Source organism: Crotalus tigris, unplaced genomic scaffold (genome assembly GCF_016545835.1).
Source record: "Crotalus tigris isolate CLP2741 ecotype Arizona unplaced genomic scaffold, ASM1654583v1 scf7180000017625.6296891, whole genome shotgun sequence".
Lineage (NCBI taxonomy): Eukaryota > Metazoa > Chordata > Lepidosauria > Squamata > Viperidae > Crotalus > Crotalus tigris.
This window is the reverse complement of record NW_024096520.1, coordinates 6,026,112-6,045,197: the sequence shown is the minus strand read 5'-3', so window position 1 is coordinate 6,045,197 and position 19,086 is coordinate 6,026,112. Positions and strand designations below refer to the sequence as shown.

The window sequence follows — 19,086 nt, the reverse complement described above, 5'->3', positions numbered from 1 at the left end:
TCATTAGAAATGACACAGTGAAGAAACCAGATGCCATCTAATGCCAGATTCCAGTTATACAGAAGAGAGAATGTTTTCTGATGTTTCATCTCACTTGTATACCTTATTAAAGAAAACCCTAATTCCTTGTAACACACCACTCTGTCCCCCAAAGAATGCATATAGAAAATGAGAGAACAGAAATATGAAGTCAAAGTTTATCTTACAGTTTTCTGAAATTATAGCAAATAGATTGTTAATTCTAAAAGAGGGGTAGATTCACCTTCATCAGAAATTAGATCATAGGCAAATAATTATTATTCTGGGACTATAGAAAGAAAATTGAAATTGTGTATATAGTATTAATGGCAACTAGGTTTATTATTTGGATATAAAAACACATTAAACTTAGTCCATTTTCTTTGTTCACGAGTTCTACTATGTAATCTCTTGCAGGTTTCTAACTTTAATGTGATATAGGAATAAGTACATATCACACTGAGTTTTTTTTAATATTTGGGAGGATTGTTCATATTAAATACTATTTTCATTTAAAAAAAATACTGAGGATTCAGAACTACTAATATTGGTTAGTCTAAGGCTGCATGTCATCTTAGCCATTTGATCATTATTCTAGTTATCTTTCCCCACATGCTTAAAACTCTTCTTGAATACCAACTATGAGATACTGGGTATTGCCTAAGAATTGGGAAATATTCATACTCAGGCTAAGCAGTAGCTTACAGTTTACCACAGCAGCTTTTTCTAGCAAAAGCATCAAGTAAAACTTCAAATGAACTGAAGTTTAATAAAACTACCCAAGAATTAATACCAAATCAGTTCTGCTCACACAAAGGAGGCAGTGATTAATATTTATGTAATCACAATGGCCTATGTATTTAATACTTGAAGATCTTGGGAAGGCATTCACAATGTTATTTAACTTCTCTATTTATATCATAACTACTTCTAGCTGCAGATAAAGCAGATGCAACGTCTATAACGATTTCCTTCCTGCCTTCTCAATAGAAGGTTCTCAGTTCCCTATAATTTTCTTCATCTATTCATTTTCAGTTCTCAAGTGCTTCAGTTCTTTACAATAATAGTAGAGTTGCCTGCAGAGAAGTATAATTCAAGTATAATTTAAGTATGTTTAATAAATGGGATATTGCATGTTGCAGTTGTCCACTCTTTTGTAAAGGGTACTTAAAAATACTGTAAACAAATAACTCCTCTGAGTCAAGCCCAATTCCAGGTGATTACATGGATACATCTATATAGATTTTTTTTTTTTTTTGGCAATAATGCAGAAGTGATTTGCCATTGTCTTCTTCTAAACTGCTCCTTTCACTTTCCCAGTCTAGCTAATTAGCTGGAATACTCCCATTCTCATAGTAACAAGAATATTCTTCTCTTCTAAGTTCAGCCAAGGTAGGCGCTACCATCTGCTAAAGCACAGAATACTGAAGTCATCAACAACTACCGTTTTCATTAAAGCTTTCTTATTCAATTGTGAATCAAAACTGGTTTTGAGCCCTGTTATGCGCACATGCAAAGCCTCATGAAGCAATGAGACTCCAGGTCTGTATGGGATATTAGAGTCTCAGTTTCCCATCTTGGATACATATGCTCTGAGTTAAAAAATCAGGCTCTTCTTATGTCCAAAGAAACTCAGCTTTTTCTCCATAATGCTTCATCTAGAGAATTTTGTGACAACAATACTTCTGTTTTGTAAATTTATATTCTATGTACTACATTTCTTATTGCTTGAAGGTTCTTTAAAATTGGTAATACAGTAGATCTGTGAAATTTTATTATAATGTATATGTCCTATATTTACATATGCACATAAACACTTCTAGATTGTCCACTTGGCAATGTCTACTGAATTTAACTAAGAATTGCTGCTGTTACTGTTGTGTGTTTTTTAAGGTCCTGAGTAATATATATTGTATCTTGTTATAGTTGACATTTTGTTCTGCTGAAGAAATATAAATACTAGACACTAAATACTATTTGCTTCTGAACAGGTTATAAAAAATGTATTACTCTGTGTAACTTATTTCTTAGTTTAATATTTAAATCATCATCCAATGAAATCATTGCCAGAAAAGCATCATAGAAGTATAAGAAAAACAATGCTGTTCCTCTTTTTGTGATTAGCATGCAATAGAGTCTTAGTTTGAGGCCATCTGTAAAATTTATATATATGTTGTATAGGATTTGTTGCTTCTCTGATCCCTTTTTACTGTCTAATTACTTTCAGAAGAACACTGCCAGTTCCTTATCAAAATTTAACATTTTATGTTATTTATTGCCTTCTATAAGGAAGCAAAGAATGTTTCCTATATTAAAGGAAAGTTAGTAGCTAATATAGTATAAACTATATGTACACTATATAAATCACTTCTCAAAAGTACCACTTATTCAAAGTCTGTTTATATATACATATTCTGTCATATTTAAAAATCAAATCTTTCTCTCCCCTTTCCTGGCTTCCCTTACTTTGAAGTCTTAAACTTTTAATGGAAACCCAGCAGTCTCAGAATCTAATCTGCATGTCTAGATGCAGCATGAAACCAAATCTTAGTATGAAAATAACTTATTATAAGCCTTCATATCAGTGTTTATCCTACCACTCCTATCATAGCTACCTAGGAAAATATAAGTTTTGACAGAAGAATACTTCATTTTATGTCAACTGCCATATGACTTGTTTAAACAAGCCAGTTGAGACTGGTGAACTGCAAGCAAAAAACAAATTATTTGAAGTTTAGCAGGTTCGAGTAATATTTGCAAGGTATGGGCAATGCAGACTAAAAATGGTGTTGAAGAAGAGAGGTGAAATATGAGCCAAGGCTCCCAGTTGTATGTCTTCATCATCTGTTCATAATACAAAGTCCATACACAGCCAATAGCTGAGTTCAAATATCACACTAAGCCATAATGTGGTTTGTTTAATTTTGATATAGTCCAATTAAGCACAGTTATTACAGTTTCGATTCAACATAAAAAAAACAAACCATTCTGTCTTACTCAGTAAATTAAAATAAACCATAGCTTTGCACAATTCACCAAATAATTTCAACACAAACTCACTACCAAACTCCTAAAAGTAGGCGTAAGTAAAGTCAATGGGAAGCCAGATACACTTAACAACTGTGTTACTGACTTAACAACTGCTATGATTCACTTAACAACTCTGGCAAGAAAGATCGTAAAATGGGGCTTAACAAATATTTCACTTAGCAACAGAGATTTTGGGCTCAATTGTGCTCATAAGTCAAGGACTGCCTATTTAGTATAAATGAATAGCATAGGGCAGTGGTGGCAAATCTTTTAGAGACCGAGTGCCCAAAGTGCAACCAAAACCCACTTATGCATCGCCAGGTGCCAGGCTCACTGTCTGCTCCGACTCGTGCTCACTCTTTTGCTATCTGCAGCAAATGCTGCTTCTGCCAAAAGTTGCTCCTTTTATAGCCTCTTGCCTATTTCCAGACTGCACACGTGCAGAGGTGCATGCGCAGAGAGAAGGAGGGAGCAGCTCAGCCCAGCAATGGGTCGCATGCCACCAGAGATGGCTCCATGTGCCACCTGTGGCACATGTGCCATAGGTTCGCCACCACGGGCATAGGGTCTGGGTACTTGAAGAACTGCCTACCTCCCATAGTATCTGCCCAGATAATTTGATCTTGGAAAGTTGGCATGGCCATCTATTGGGACATGTAACAGCACCTCCCACAGATCCAGGTGGTGCCCATCCTGCTGCTGTTTTTGCATAGCTTTGAAGATCTGAATCTTCATTCAGGCTTTTGGTGAGGGTGACCAAAGATTCCATATGTTGGGTTTGCTTGTTGCTCAGATTTTGCCATCTTTCACTCTTTGATTTCTATCACTATATTATTTTATTGTTCTGAGTGCTATCATCTATAAACTGCCCACAATCACTGGGAGTCGAGTGATGTAAAATAAATAAATAAATGCCTCCCATTTACACAGTTCCAGGTTTACTGAAAAAAAGATTGCTCATAATTACTGTCAAGTCTACAAAATTTGTCTCAGGTTGATAATGTGTCGACAAAAACCCCACTGTGCACCATCTGCCTTACTTTCAGTAACAAGAACTGCTTCTAAACATCCTTCTTTCCCAATTCTTTACCCTGAATATAAAGCAACATAGTTCCATTCTTTGATATCCCTTTAAGACCATCCTCAGAGCATCAAAAATTAAGGAAAGTAAGAGGGAGGGGTTGGTTTTTTTAAAAAAGAAAAATAGTTAGATTTGGCTGAAATGTATTCACTCACCTGGGAAACTTCTTAACCCAGGATTTATGGCTGTAGGGGGAAAAAAGAGATACCCAGTACTGTTAAACTCTGGATGATGGCATACACCAGTGGTTCTCAACCTTTTCTTCACCATGGACCCCATTTAAATACCTTCTGTGGCCACAGACCATGGCCACAGACCCCCAGACCTAACTCAAGATTTAAATCATAACATTTCTTCAAGCCTTCACGGACCTCCTGTGACGACATCGTGGAGCACAAGGGTTCACAGATCACAGGTTGAGAACCACTGGCCTACACTATTTGATGACTAGTCCCGTATTTTTCAAATGACAGTTCAATAAATATATTCTGTACAGTGTAAGAAAGTGGCTGCTCTTACCCCAAAGTGCTGATAAATCCATTTGTTGAACCCTCTGCATACAAAGAACAAATGTCTCCAATGTGCAAAAAACTTGACATCTTGTCAGACATCTGGGTCTTGCTGGTTCTAGAAGAAGGAAAAAGGGACTTATTAATATTAATCAGCAACAGCATTTGTCATGGTGACTGAGGTTTAAGGAAAGTTTGTCACCAATATAAATTCACATGAATTACACACAACCATAGAGGAATATATAGGGAGTCCTTGACTTACAACCATTTGCTTAGTGACTGTTCAAAACTACAATGTCAGTTTCATGGCCCCGTTGGAGCCCGGGTCCAAGGAGGAGGAGGAGATCGAGCCGGGGCCAATGGAGGGGGATGTGCAGTCCCTATGGCTCATGAGGAACGACCTGAGAATGAGGACGAGGTAGTCCCAGGTCCCTCAGGCCTTGGAAGAGTAGGCAGGGAGGAGGAGAGGGTGCAGGCTGACCGAGGAAGCGGGGAGGAGATGGAAAGGCCAGGCAGTGGAGCAGATGAGTGGCAGAGCTCCGGAGATGAGCAAATGTCTCTTCCGCCCGGTCCCTGAGTGAGAAAAATGAAGAGAAGGCAGAGGCAGCACAGGGGACCTGACTACTTGGGAGCAGGGTGCCCCGCCCCTCTTCACGAGGTTCACCTGGAGAGTAGAATTTAAGGAGACACCATGAGGAGGGGCTTTTGCCAGGAATAGGTGTTTGTTTTCAGAATACACTCCCTCGGCTTTGACTCAGACTGTTTTTGCCTTGCTGTGAGGATTGCTGACTTTTCTATGTTTTTTTGCAGTAGTTGATAATCCAATACAGGAAGTGGGAGAACAAGAATCCAGGAAATGAGAGAACCAGTTTGGTCTAACGTTTAAGATGCTAGGTTAGAAACCAGGAGACCGTGAGTTCTAGCCTCACCTTAAGCATGAAAGTCAGTTGGATGACCCTGGGCCAGACACTCTCTCTTAGCCCAACTCACCTCACAGGTTATGTTATTATGGGGAAAATCGGAGGAGTGTGAGGGATATGTTCTCCACCTTGAGTTATATTTGTAAAAGTAATAAAGGTGATGTAATGACCTGCCCCAGCTAATCCTCTCAGGAAAGCATGACTCTTGACTCCATAAGATTAATCAAAGGAACTTTTACTGAGAGAAAGTAGTTGCAGTACAGTCAGGCAAAATCTAACAGTCCTGCGCAAAGCACAAGGCACTTCTTCCATTCCAAACCCAACACCCCTGACCAGTCCATCGGCAGCCAATACAGTGCCACAAGGTTATTTTGAGAGTTCTGAGGTACAGGCTTGATAATGGGTCATCGTCAGGGCACAGCGACCTTGGAGTCAGACTGGAACCGGCTCAAAGGGAGTCCATCTTGTCTCCGAAAAAAAGCAAAAGCATGTAAAGAATGCTCCCCCTCCAACAGAATGGCAGGGCACCCAAAAGAGGACATGACAGGTGAATACAAATAACTAAAATGAAATGGAGCACTTCAGGAATAGTTAAGGTCAAGGAGATGGCAGGCTTGGCATCTGAGCTTCCTCACTTTGGGTAGCAAAAAGTGGGAGAACATCTGAAAGATTTGTCCAGAGAGCTCTATTTATAACCCCAATGAGAAAAAAAATGCCAGCCTTTTTTCCCCCTTTTAAATGTGTAAGTCAAAAGAAGGCATGATACCTTGGCAATTATCTTTCTCCCAAAAAATCCAATAATTTTGCAAGTGGCCTAATGAGAGATATTATCATGAATATGGACAAAACCCAAAGTCCTTTAAAATATTATTGTACTTTAAAAATAACTGAATAGCTATTAAAGAAAACTGATAAAACTGCAGGCTTTTTTTAACTAAGAGGATTTATGAGTGTATGGGGAGGAATAAATATTGTGAAAATGAGTATTTACTCAAGATTGATTTCACTTAGACACTTTAAATAAAGTGGTATGTTAGTTATTATATCACTATGGAATGGTCAAACTGCAAGGCTTTCTCTTTTTAAGGCTAGGATTTTCATATTAAAATGGCAGTGATATTATGCACTGAAATAAAGTTGACAACAGAGTAAAGCATATATGAAATCCCAGTAAATATTTTGTTCTAAGGATAATAGGAAATCTGTTGTATTTCTAGCACTGAATTTATTTTAGATATCTTTGGACAATATTGAATTGTAAGTTAAAATCTAATCCTGATTCTCCTGAGAAATTGACTCCCTGAAATAATTCTTAACTAAAAATGGCAAGGTTTTTTGGTTTGGTTTTGTTTTTTTCAAAAGTGTAGGTAGAAAATGGTACAACTGTAATGGTCTCATGATTAATGATATTTTTAAAACCTTTGAAATGAAAAACAACAACAACTATAACTCACCCAAAATAGCTGAATTGGTAATATCCTCATTTAAAGCACCCATTATGCTCTGCATGGAACAGAGGCATTGTTGCTGCAGTAATCTATATGGTTCCAAATGTATTAGAGAAACCTTTTTAGAAAGCTAAGCCAACAAGTCAGTTTGTTTGAAAATTGAAAAATACTAAATAAATATGGACAATATACGAAGAATCTGGAACAGATTGCTGGAATTTCGTAAAATACAGATTAGATTGCCTCAGGTTTTAATGTACAGAGAACCTCGAATTATGACCATAATTAGGAGCAGAACTTGCATTGCTAAGTGAGGTGGTCACGAAGTGAGGTCATGTCCAATTTTACAAACTGATTTTTTTTTAACTACAGTCATTAAGTAAATCTGGCTTCTGCCTTGGACACTATTGGAAGCTGGCTGGCAAGATCATAAATAGCAGTCACATGACCCTGAGACCCTGCAAATGTTGTAAATACATGCCCAAATTTTGATCATGTGACCACAGGATGCTGCAGTGGCCAGCCGGAGGTACCCTATGGTAAGATGGGCAGCCAATAAATTTTATAAATAAATAAATAGTCATAAGTGTGAGGATTAGTCATAGTCATTATTTTCAGCATGGTAGTAACTGTCAATGGTCATTGAACAAATGTTCTTAAGGAGTACTTGCATAATCAAATGTGTTTTCTGAGATCTTAAAACGAGGCTAATTGATCCAAAATTATTGTTCTGATCTATTGGGGTTGTTAACAAAAAAAAAAAATTGACATTCTTTTATAGGGCATGCAATATATTTGAATATATTTTAACATACGTATTTTAATCATGCCCTTCGGTAGCTTCTAAATCAGGGGCCTTCAAACCCGGCCCTTTTATGACTCATGGACCTCAACTCCCAGAATTCCTCACCAGCATGCCTGGCTGAGGAATTCTGGGAGTTGAAGTCCATGAGTCATAAAAGGGTTGAGTTTGAAGATCCTGTTCTAAATGGTTGAATATTCTCACAAGGGATTGGGTTCTTAGGAGTCATTTAAGATTTAATGGTCTTAATATATGACTGTGATATTTCAAAAATATGGAACACGTCAATTTATTTTGGATTTACTGTGCTTGGACTGTTGCGAAAAAGGTAATCGAATGTTCTGGGAAAGACCTATATACCAAAAACCAAAGGTTGTTTGATGAAATGTGTCATGTCTAAGCCTTTAATTGTTTTTTATTACTATTATTTTAAAGACCAGAGAATATGATTGTTTATCATCCACATTCAGTAATGGATTCTATATAAGTAGGGTTTTCACATGGAGACAATTACTGTTGCCTTTGTAATGCTGCCTTTGATTAAGCCTTTTTTCTTTTTTTGTTCTTTGGCTGATGAGCAGAACCGGAAGGATAATCTGGATCCCATGCATCACAAAGCAGAGTTTGCAAGATCAGACAGAGACAAGCCTGGTTTGATTGTCCTTTGGGCTTTACAAATAGACAGCCTTACTAGGCAAAGAGGAGAAAATGCAGGTTAGTACCTTAATTGTACAGTAACTGTATTTAAAATACAGGGACAAAAAAGGTAATTTCTACTGAATCCTTTTTATCAAAACAATGTCCATAACCACAGCTTATTTTTACATTGGAATATACAGTACTTACTTAGATCAGGAGGATTCTGGCTACAGAACTGTATTACGTCAAATCTGTTCTAATAAGTGTTGCTAGTGAATTTAGGATTCCAAATGAGGAGTCTTAAGTAGTACAGCCCTGGAAATGGTTTTAATTGTCAAACTGTGTACCATATCAACAATATTAAAAGAAGGGAGAAATGCTTATATAAGGGAAAGAAATTCTTTTTAAGCACCCACACTTTCACTGTCCACACTCCAGAGGAATATTAAGCTTCAATCCTCTAAGTAAAAGTAACTTCCTAACCTTTCATTATTAAGAAGTGTCATCAAGCTGAAGGGGATTTTTTCCCCCCATTGTGTTACATTTCAAAATCACTGCACTTCAAGGGTTTCAATTTAGTTTATTAAATTAATAACTGCAGATTCCTAAATTTGTGATATCAAAATAATAAGAAAGCTCTGTTTTTTGAGATGTTAGTGGTTCACAGCATGACAAAAATTAGATAACCTCTATCTTGTTTGGTGTTATAATCTACATTTTTTTATATCGGTTGCAATAATCAAACATGCCATTTTCTCTAAAAAAATTATAATAAGACATGGTATGTTCTGCTTATTATTTCAATATTTCTAATTTTGAAAGAGTAATGTGATATATTATTGTCAAAACCATTTTTTAAATTTATATTATGTAAGTAATTTTATTCAGGGTAGTAAGAGGTTTTTTTTTTTAAAGGGGGGACTGGAGGCTAAAACATATAAGGAACGGTTGCTAGAATTGGGTATGTCTAGTTTAACGAAGAGAAGGACAAGGGGGGACATGATAGCAGTATTCCAATATCTCAGGGGCTGCCATAAAGAAGAGGGAATCAATCTATTTTCCAAAGCACCTGAAGGCAGGACAAGAAGCAATGGGTGGAAACTAATCAAGGAGAGAAGCAACCTAGAACTAAGGAGAAAATTCCTGACAGTGAGAACAATTAATCAGTGGAACAGCCTGCCTCCAGAAGCAGTAAATGCTCCAACACTGGAAGTTTTTAAGAAGAGACTGGACAGCCATTTGTCCGAAATGGTGTAGGGTTTCCTGCCTGAGCAGGGGGTTGGACTAGATGACCTCCAAGGTCCCTTCCAACTTTACTACTATTACTATTACTAAAGTATTCACTGGTGTATCCTTCCTTGCCTTTTTTCTTTTCTTTTTTCTTTTCCTGCCTAGAAATGTCCATACAACTGTGTTCTATGCCAGTTGTAGTTTCCAAATATTCTTCAAGGGTAGCCCCATGTAGAGTGCATTGCTGTAGTCTAAATGAGGTATGACCAGGACATGACTGAGCCCAGTGGTGGGATTCAAAGATGTGAACAACCGGTTCTCTGTGTGGATGACGCTTCTCAATTAATTAGCTACCGGTTCTGCTGAAGTGGTGCGAACCGGCTGAATCCCACCACTGATTGAGCCTCATGATCCAGGAAAGGGCACAGCATGAAATTGCACAAAGGCTCTCCTAGCCATGACTGCTATCTGATCTCTTAGCAGGAGTTGTGTATCTAACAGAACCCCCAGGTTGATCACAGGGTCTGTGATCCAGAACTAAAACTGCTAAACTCCTACATTCCAAGGCTCCATGCACCGATAGCCACTTGGACTAAGCAGAGTTCAGCTAAAGACCGTTGTTCCCCATCCAGACTCCCACTGCTTCTAGGCATGATCCAGGAAAGGTTAGCGACATTAATACTTAGATCACCTGGGATGGAAATATAAAGTTCAGATATAAAGCATTCTGATGATACCACATCCTGCAATGTCAGAAGATCTTACCAGTGGCTTTATATAGATGTTTAAAAGGAGCAAAAAAAGTACCAAACCTTACAGAACCCCAAAAGGTAGGTGGATCTCTCATTCACTATCAACACTGATTAGGAATGGCCTTGGAGAAAGGAACCAAACTCGTGTAGAACTGTGCCACCCAGCCTCAGATCCTGCAGCCAGCCCAAAAGGATACCATGGTCAACGGTACTGAAAGCTGCTGATGGGTCACTACTTCCATCCTACTCTTGCCAGAGATCATCTACAAGAGCGACCAATGCTGTTTCTGACCAATAACCAGGACTGAAACCCAACTAGAAAGGGTCCAGATAATTTAATACAAAACATCCACACTTTGTTTTTCTCTCAACTGTCGTAGTGGTTCCCCCCCTCCTTATAATGTGTGCAATGTTAACATAATGATGGGCCTCAAATACAGTAACAGCAAAATGAAGCCCAAGAAGAACCTACAGCTGAGTTTGGTCCTGTAAGCCCTGTCAAATGGTTTTGCACCACACCACACCACTACTGCTTTTTGAAGTATAATTTAATAAATAAATAAATAAATAATCTCTTCCCCCATTTTAATTTTTTTGCAAGGCTAGTACTGAAGCAGCAGAAAAAAATGGGGCTTCTGTTTTTACTGTTTCCACTAGAACAGGTTAACACTAATGAACAATAGCAGCTGTTCAAACTCATTATCTACTTCAATGGAGGCTTTTACAAAGAAATATAATTCATGGATTATAGAAAACATCAGTTAAAATAGGGTAGTTGTTAAAGTATTACCTTGCAGAAAACATGAACAAAGTGCGGCCCCAGGACCAGAGTTAATTAAATGATGTTCCCCACACGCCCAACAACAACATTCTGAAGAAATCTTTCAGAAGAAAACAAAATGCAATCACATCCATATGTGTGGATATAGTTTGGTCTAGTGGTTAAGATACCAAGCTAGAAACCAGAAGACTGTGAGTTCCAGTCCCACCTTAGGCATGAAGCCATGGGTGACTTAGGGCCAGTCACTCTCTCTCAGCTAGAAGCAAGTTGGATACATTTATTGCTGTGTAGACTTAACTTTCGATCTTTTTACTTTGTTCTTAAAAACTGTGTGAGAATGTCAACTTTACAGTCACAGTGGACCCTGGAGCTTTGTGATAGTAACCTGGAAAGGAAAGAAATACTTTTGGCAACTGTTATTGGCAAATCAACATTCAACACTGGGGCTTTTTTAAAAGCTCTGCTTTGTCATTTTTATTCTTTAAGGCTGCAAAATGTGAAAATGGATTTGAGGAACAAGCCAGCAGTTTTTCAAGAATGTGGTCAAAGCTCCTCCACTCCCACCCCTCAACTAGAGCTGAATCAGTCATGCAGGCATGAAAACTATTTCTGCCTATTTGGATTCAAAGTTTCAGCAGCAAGAAGATTTGTACTTTCTGAAAAATACAGCCTTCAAACTATAAACAGGGAAGTGACTTCATTTCACTGAGTACTGACTCATTTACATTAAAGGGGAAAGAAAAGCTTATTAAACCTGAATGGTGAATCAAGGAATAATAGCAGTTAAAAAACTTTTATCACACATTCCAAAACTGAAATTTAATTGTTATCCACTTTAATTCCCACTGTATTCAAAGACACACACACACACACACCCAGAACTAGACAAACCCAACCATGGGCTCCAAGATTAATAACCTATAGAACTGGGCTGCTGCTAAAGGATGTCATTAATTATATAATGCTAAACCTACTTTAACTGCATTTCTGCAACCAGTATGTAATAACCATCCGAGAAAGTCAACGGGATGGTTTAAAAGAACTCCCTCAAAAGGATTCCAGAAGATGAATGTTGGATCTGAAGATAAATCTTGTCTACTGTTGGACTAAGTGGTTGAACATGTAGTTGACATTACTGACTAGATATAGTGTTTCTTACTTTGGTTGACTTTGCTTTAAGTGGCACCTTTGTCTGATTGTAGGACGAATCAAATTTATTGTTAAATGAAACTTGCATCCTGCCCTATATTTGAACTTGTGTAGTGAGTGCAAGATTTCAATGAGCTGTTGATGGCTCAAAGAGGGACATTTGAGCAGTGATAACAAAAGTGGTCAGAGATCAGAAAGTTCTGATCATTGGTTAGATTCAGAGAATATGCTAAATACAAATCAAATAAACCACATTATGGTTTAGCAACACTGTCAAAATACTAGTAAAGCTGTATTACTATGATACTTCTCATCTTTCCTATTACCTATCCTTATCTTCTTATAACTATAACTTTGCTGCTTGTATCTTACAATTTATATTGTTGTTTTTTATACTCTAGTATGATTCATGTTATTTGCTTAGCTAGTACTCTATGACTATTACTAAGTATTGCATCTTATGATTTATGATAAAGTGTTATATTTCACAATTTATGATGAATGTATTTTCATGTTGTATATGATCATGATTATCATTATTATTAGTATGTACACTGAGAGGTTATGCACTGGAAACAAATTCCTTGTGTGTCCAACCACATTTGGCCAATAAAGAATTCTATTCTAGTCTAGTCTAGTCTAGTCTAGTCTAGTCTAGTCTAGTCTTAGTCTAATCTAGTCTTAGTCTAGTCTAATCCCAGAATTTATTAATCAACACCAAGTCAGATTGAAAAATTAAGGCTTATTGCCACTACACCTGACTCACTCATGCAGGGGCATCTCATAGGAGCATGCTAATTTCTGTTGTAATTTGTTTCTACTATAGTCTTTTCCTTTAAGATTTAGGAATATGCTTCTATACAATGCCTTCAATGTCTTTTTGACTTCTAATTGCAATGCAAACTTCGTTTTGCTTTTCTATGTAGGTTCACTGAAGTTTGAACAAAGTCAGCTGATTTTTATTAAGTCCAAGATATCCATTGCTATGGACTTCTTCATTTTGGATCTTTACTGTATATTTGATAACAAGGATGTGAAATATACATCTGTTAAAAAAACTAGTTTTCTACTCTAATGCACCAACTCTCACAGCATAAAAAAGAATTGATCATCACATTGCATAATATAATCAAGCTCTGATGCTATAACTGTACATTACACTTTTTTTTTCATTTTAGGAATTAGAATGGCCATTACAAATGTTGGAGGGTTTTTTTCAGTCAATATGTCACTTGTGGTGCTGCACCAGTTATACATGCTTCACATTCCCAGTATGTAAAATAATCTACTTGTTCACCTGCTTTGTTTTATATCTTTATTGCTCTGTTGGGTACATCAGGTGGAACTTGTGAAAACATTTCATTTCATCAACATGTATCAAAGGCTGATTTTGGCAGCTTCGCTTGTTATAAAACGAGTCCTTTTTTATAGTTTTCTCTGAATGCTAATTAGGATAGCCACACTGTCAGCAAATAACTGACTTACAATGTGTAAAGCCATAGAAACAGAAAATGTGTTTTACTACAGGCATGGAATAAACTCATTGTACTCAAAAGTTTGGCTGGACTGGCTCCAGGCAGCTCACTGTCTAACCAAATTAAAACCTAGAACTTCTGGAAATCTGTGACACAAGGTTTCAGTGAGTTGAAGAACATACAAGAAAGGCTGGTGTACCTTGTCCTTCTCTAACTTCATACCCACCTGCCCCTTCCCCAGACTGTACCACCCTCTTTAGTCCTTTGTTTTGCCTTTGACACTGTGGCTCTTCAATTTCAGGGTAGCATGCCCACATGCTTCTTTTCCTTGATCAAGCATCAGTATTTTCCTCTCCAATTTGCTACTGTTGCCACCATGTTTGAATCCAAGGTAGCATAACCCAACAGTCCACATTTATTGATTTGTCATTCGATCGTCTCAATGCTTTCCCTCCCTTTACCATTCTGTTGATAGCACTGTGAATGGCATACCATCATGGTTTGGCCTTTTTCCCACTGTCTCCTATATTTTAATATTTAGTTTCAGAATATACATATTCTGGTTCTACTTCTAATATGCATATTCCAGAGTCATGTTCTTTGATCTACACATGTCTGTATTCCATGCATGAAACTGTTGCTACAAAATGTTTTGCATATTTCTCAAGTCCATGAACTATAAACAAATCATATTTTTTTCAGCCCCTCTTGGCAGACCAGACCAGGCAATCAACTCTCAAGGAGGCAAAAGCTACTTTTCTGAAGATTAATCATAACAACAGAATCTTGAAAGTCTTATTGTTCTGAACCTCCTATTGCTTCTTATAGTTTAGAAAATTAGAGAAGCCTCTACCTGAGCCACTTCTAAATGTTATCTCACTGCGTTTTAAGAAATACTTTAGTCTTTTTTCTAGAGTCTAGACAATGGATCCTGCATATTTCTGTCATGGTCATTTTCCTTATTCCTGATTCATATACCCCAAAAATTGAAGGTCAACATGAAATTAAACATGGTTTCCAAGTAAGCTACAATCAAAAGGTCTTAATCATCATACATGAAGAAAAGGAAGACAGAAGAAGCCAGGACCTTATATTTAGTCATCCTTACGATCTAAATAACATCCTAGTATTGACTAAGTATATGAAATTGTTTGGCTTATTCTACGTAACATTTTGCAAAATCTTCATTGGAAGAATGTATAAAAAGTATATTCTAACAGAGAGCATGGTATAGGTTTTGTTGGTTTAGAACGGAGAATCTGTGGTTCTAGTCATCCTTCACCCCACTAAGCAACTTTGGACTAGTAATTTCCAACTTTCCTCATAGAATTGCAATTGTAAAAAAAACAAACAGCAGAAATAAGTGTCATACATGCTGCCTTGAGATTCTGAAGAAAAGGCAGGTATATATGTCACAGCTAGATGAATTATGAAAGAACATCAATCACCCCATTACAGAAAGAAATCTTGGTGCAGTTTTACTTTAAGATTATTTTTTTCTCCTCTTCCCAATAAATGACTTTCAGAGAATGTACAAGGTCACATTTAGTCATTTCCGTTAAAAGCGATAAAGCCTTTATTTCTTGGAATATTAGAATCAGTTGTTTCTCAGGAAAAAATAAACATTAGCATTCCTTTTTAAAAATAGTATATATTTGCAATTTGATCTACAAAATTAATGCATTGTTTATCATAGCACATCTATTCATCAATTTGTGGGAAGCCACTTTTTATAATAAAAATAGAGATTTACATCACATTAAGAAATTAAAAATAGCAACAATTCCAAAGGTTTCAAATGCAATATACTAAAAGGCCACACAAAGGTGATATAATTAAATGTCTATTGCATTTAAAGATCAAGATATTTAGCATATACAATGTATTATTTCTGACCATATATACAAAACAAAATCCAAAAAATTCACCAATATTCTGTTAAGGGGCTTGTTAAATATTATGCTTCAATTCTCATTAGATTGTTCTTGATATAAATAAAATGGTTTACAACAATGATTTATTATGTTACTCTGTGAACACTGCAAGCTTATACAACTAACATTTGGTTTGGTTATTTTTTTACTATCCTAAACTGAAATTATGAAACTACACTGAACATAACAACAAAAAGCTTATAGTATTAAAAGTAAGCTTGTTCATACATGCAAACCTAATCTCCAAAAGATAGATAGGTGGGAATGCGCAAATACCATTCTAGGTACATCATCAAAACTCTTATCTATTCTTAGAATCTCCAGATTTTTGCAAGATAAGCCAACAACATATACAGAAGTTAAAACAACATTTTACATGGAGTAGGATTCTTGGGAAGTATTCAGGCATTGAACCATATATTATAGAAATTGTGATAATGATTATTTTGGAACAGAAGCATTGACAAGAGACTATTTTTGATAGCATACTTAATAGAAAACAAGTAGATCACTACGAACCTCAAGCTAATTGATGATCTCATCCAGCGCCCTTAGACAGATCTTAAACAGAAGGGTTGGGATTACTGAGTCCTGAAGAAATCCACAAATGAGGGGGCTCTCCCTCAACTCTCCCTGCCTACTTGTATCAATTGCAATTGCACCCACAGAGAACTGAGGAGAATCAATGCAATTCAGTGCTATCCACCCCATACACCCTGTTAATGGTCTAGAAGGATACCATGATCAATTGCTTCAAATGTTCAGAAGGATCAAGGAGAACTAGAACAGCCACATCATCCCCATCCCAACAGAGGTCAATGACAATGCAATCAGCTCTGTCTCATTACTATATTCAAATTTGAAATCTGATTTAAATTGGTCAGAAGCCCAACCACCTTTTCAACAATCTCCCCTAAAAAGGAAAGTTGGAGACTTCCTTTTCCAAGGCTGTCTTTCTAAAATTTGTCATGGGATGTCTTCATCACTATCCATCAACCACAAGGATATACTAGCCTTTCCACTGAAAACGCCATACATTTTCAAAAGAGAAAAGGGTGCTCTAATTTTGCAAAATGCATAATATACTTTTTGCCTAATATTTTCTTATGATGTTGAAATAAAAGCAGAGGGGGTGCTATTTTGGTCTTGTCAGCTTGGAGATGAAGGTACTGAAGGTCATAAAAGGAGTATTGGCATATTGCAAGCTTTGTTGATCAACATCACAATTCTTTTTCTTCTGTACATTAGTCAAATGCTTTTAGAGGAGACAATTAAAAAATAAGAGTAGACTTAATTTGTGTATCTTTACCATCTGACATTCAGAAATGGACTGCCTATGAATATTGAAATTTAATTTAATTGATTTATAACATAAAGTATACATTCACCTAAATCAGGGGTGGGGAATTATGGTCCCTTTATGACATGTGGACTTCAAATCCCAGAATTTTTGAGGCAGCATGGCTGGCTCAGGAATTTTGACAGAATTATAACCTGTGGACTTCAACTACTAGAATTCCTGAGCCAGCCATGCTGCCTTAAAAATTCTGGGATTTGAAGTCCACAGGTCATAAAGGGACCTTAGTTCCCCATGCTTGATGTAAATAGTCAACATATACTCAAACTAGGACCACCTAAGAGGTTCTTTGTGTCCATCATGAAGGACAGAAGAGAAACATAATTTTGTAGGAAACTCATCCTATATCTACATTTTAAAACTTATTAAGGATAAAATCAGGGATTTTAGCAGGCATGGGGGTTGACTAAATGAGTTATTATTGGAAGGATTGTAGGAGGAGAGCTGTGTTACTCTATGATGACAAAAAAAATCTGAACGGGTTTGTTAGAACCTTTTGTAACACATTTTATTTAAAGGCAGAAGCTTTCGTGAACTGCAGCTATTAGACACTGAATAGGTAGACTGACGATAAGATTTAAATTGGGGGAAGGTGGAACCAAAATGGGAAAAGGGACAGGAAGATAGTTTTGTAGATATAGGTCTTACTAATTAACACCTATAATGATTTAAATATTTTACTTATATTTGAAACGGTCCTACAATTTGCCAATTGTTAATTGATAAATTAAATGTTTACTTATTTTTTTAAATGTATATGCCAACCATCTCACTATCAAGCAAATCTTATTATTTAATTATTTGACTAAGGGTCAAAAAAGATTTTTGAGCAATTTGGTACTTTTTCTGGAATTGTGTTGTTTTTAATATAATTGTTAGGCCTATCTCTGATTTTTTAAAAAAATTGTTTATCAATTTTGGAGTTGTGTTAATCTTACAGTGCTGTTGCGTGATTCAAATTTTTCTTTTCTGAGTTAGTTTAGCATAATAAAAAACACAAAAAAAGTGTTTGGAAACAGCAATATACACATTCAATTTTAGGTACAAGCTAACTATATAGGGCAGCAATAGTAAAATAAATCAATATGCTGCTGGACTCCAGCAACATATATAGGCAGTCCCTGAGTTAAGACAAATTCCATTCCTAACTCTTTAACTCAAATTTGTATTTATGTCAGAACTTGTATTTATAAACAGACTGCCTATTACTAAAAATGCTGGGCATCATTGTGCTTCCTCAAGCTCATGAAGGCTAAAGCCAATTCTCTCAGGACATCTCTGGAGATCCTCAGACATCCAGGTCATGGTTGTCCCAAAGGTACTTTTTCAAGAGGCAATTGGACTATCTTGTTTTTCTTTGAAGACATTTCACTTCTTCTCCAAGAAGCTTCTTTAGCTCAGAGCTGAAGAAGTGAAATATCTTCGAAGAAAAACAAGAAAAGTCCAGTTGCCTCTTGAAAAAGCACCCTTGGGACAATTCTCTCAGGAATTGCTAAAAACAGGCTGTATATTAAAAACACACAGCAGTTCCTAAAAGCATCATATGTCTTCAGTGTCTTGTCAGCTTGTCAGAAGGAGAATGCCATCCACCATTCTTAGTAATAGGCCATTTGTACGTAGGGATTGTCCTTTAATCAGACATTCTTAACTCACGGACAGTCTGTATAAAGTTAATACATTATTTTTATTCAAGCAATGAGGACAGTTATAACAACACAGTTTTAGGGTGGCTTGGTGAGCAATCTCCCTCCATGTATAAAAATGTGATTATCAATAGAAGAGAATATCTATAGCTCAGGACTGAACCCCTGGTGGATCCCCTGGTGCTCTCTGAGCTTAATTATTTGCAGACACTTCATTACTTAACTAGAAGGATAGTGGGGTTTGTTCCTTGTTTTCAATGCTAGAAGCTAGTGGGGTTTGATCTCTATTTATATACATAGCTTGTCCTATCAGTG

General features: G+C 36.6%; 1 protein-coding gene across 5 annotated transcripts in view; it reads right to left on the bottom strand.

Annotated features, from left to right (window-relative positions):
- Positions 1-19,086, bottom strand: part of ITPR1 (inositol 1,4,5-trisphosphate receptor type 1) — a 253,455-nt gene that overhangs the window by 199,389 nt on the left and 34,980 nt on the right. For all 5 annotated transcript variants that reach the window (XM_039334139.1, XM_039334135.1, XM_039334136.1 and 2 more), the window contains exon 2: positions 4,649-4,756. In XM_039334139.1, the coding sequence (XP_039190073.1) occupies positions 4,649-4,740 (92 nt within the window). In that variant the 5' untranslated portion in view covers positions 4,741-4,756. The remainder of the gene's footprint in view (positions 1-4,648; positions 4,757-19,086) is intronic.